The 1,156-nt window shown below is 44.1% G+C and overlaps 1 protein-coding gene across 1 annotated transcript in view; it reads left to right on the plus strand.

Annotated features, from left to right (window-relative positions):
- The window catches only part of LOC107646873 (pollen-specific leucine-rich repeat extensin-like protein 1), a 3,479-nt gene extending 2,867 nt beyond the window's left edge, over positions 1-612 (plus strand). Inside the window, exon 3 of the mRNA XM_016351015.1 lies at positions 47-612. Coding sequence (XP_016206501.1) covers positions 47-612 — 566 coding nt within the window. The remainder of the gene's footprint in view (positions 1-46) is intronic.

Genomic DNA, 1,156 nt, shown 5'->3' on the forward strand with positions numbered 1-1,156 from the left:
GAGTATTACATCTACTGTGCGGTACCTCGTATCCGTAATTATGTAGTTCGTGGTAGATCTTTCCAGTACCCTATTAGGACAGCATACTTTAATCTTGATGCACCCTATGACTTTCCTTTATCTTGGTTACAGCCCGGCGGACCTGGGATACCTCATCCTGAGGAGCAGATGCCACCTCCACCTGACTATCCTCCTCCACCTGAACCTCCTCTACCTGATGAGCCTATACCTGTCCAGCGTATCCATGAGGCACCTCCTGCACCTTTTGTCCTTGATGAGTGGGGTGTTCCTGTGTTGCCACCCGAGCTTGATCCTTTACCTGAGCCGATCGAGCCTCCTGTCTTTGATGAGCAGCAGGGACATGAGTATGATCAGATCATGGAGGCGCCACCTCCTTCTCCCGACTTTATTTTGTTTGGTAGCTATCCTTTTATGGTTCCTGTGGCCAGCAGTGGTTCCTCTGCTATCACTCCGGCAGAAGAAGAGGACGAGGAAGAAGAAGATCCAGAGGAAGATCCTAACTTCATAGTTATCTCCTCTGATAGTGATGACGATGAGCCAGGTGAGGCGCCAGCAGGCGAGCATCACCATTCGCCCGGTGATTTTCCGTGAGGAACTCCAGACCAGGATTGAGGAGACTTTTTGAGACGCCTAGTCTAACTTCAGTACATTAGAGTGTCTCCCTCACTTTTGTTAGCATGATTAGAGGGAATAGGCATATATCAGAGTTAGGCTAGCCTGGGTGCCAGCTTAGGGGCTTTTGGTCAGGCCAGGCCCTGGGGCGTCTTATGTACATATATGTATATACTATATGAGTCACTGACTTAGGGGTGCTGTACCATAGCTCTATGCTTATATAACTGAACCACTTCTGTAACATGATGTATATTATAGTGTGTTGTTCCATATTCTGTTATCTTTTGTCTTATGTATGTGAATGTTTAATTATCCCTTGATATATGGAAGGTATGCGACTTTAAATTATTCTTGTTAAAAAAAAATTTACTTGTAAAATTCGCGGGGTTTTAACAACGTACAGGCTTATATTTATTAATTAATAATACAAAAAGGAAAAATAAGTTGGTAACATTCGATTTCTAGTATGATCTAGACATGCTGGAAGTTGGGTCGTTACATATTTCATGCAGAACTCAAG

Source organism: Arachis ipaensis, chromosome B06 (assembly GCF_000816755.2).
Source record: "Arachis ipaensis cultivar K30076 chromosome B06, Araip1.1, whole genome shotgun sequence".
In the NCBI taxonomy this organism is placed as follows: domain Eukaryota; kingdom Viridiplantae; phylum Streptophyta; class Magnoliopsida; order Fabales; family Fabaceae; genus Arachis; species Arachis ipaensis.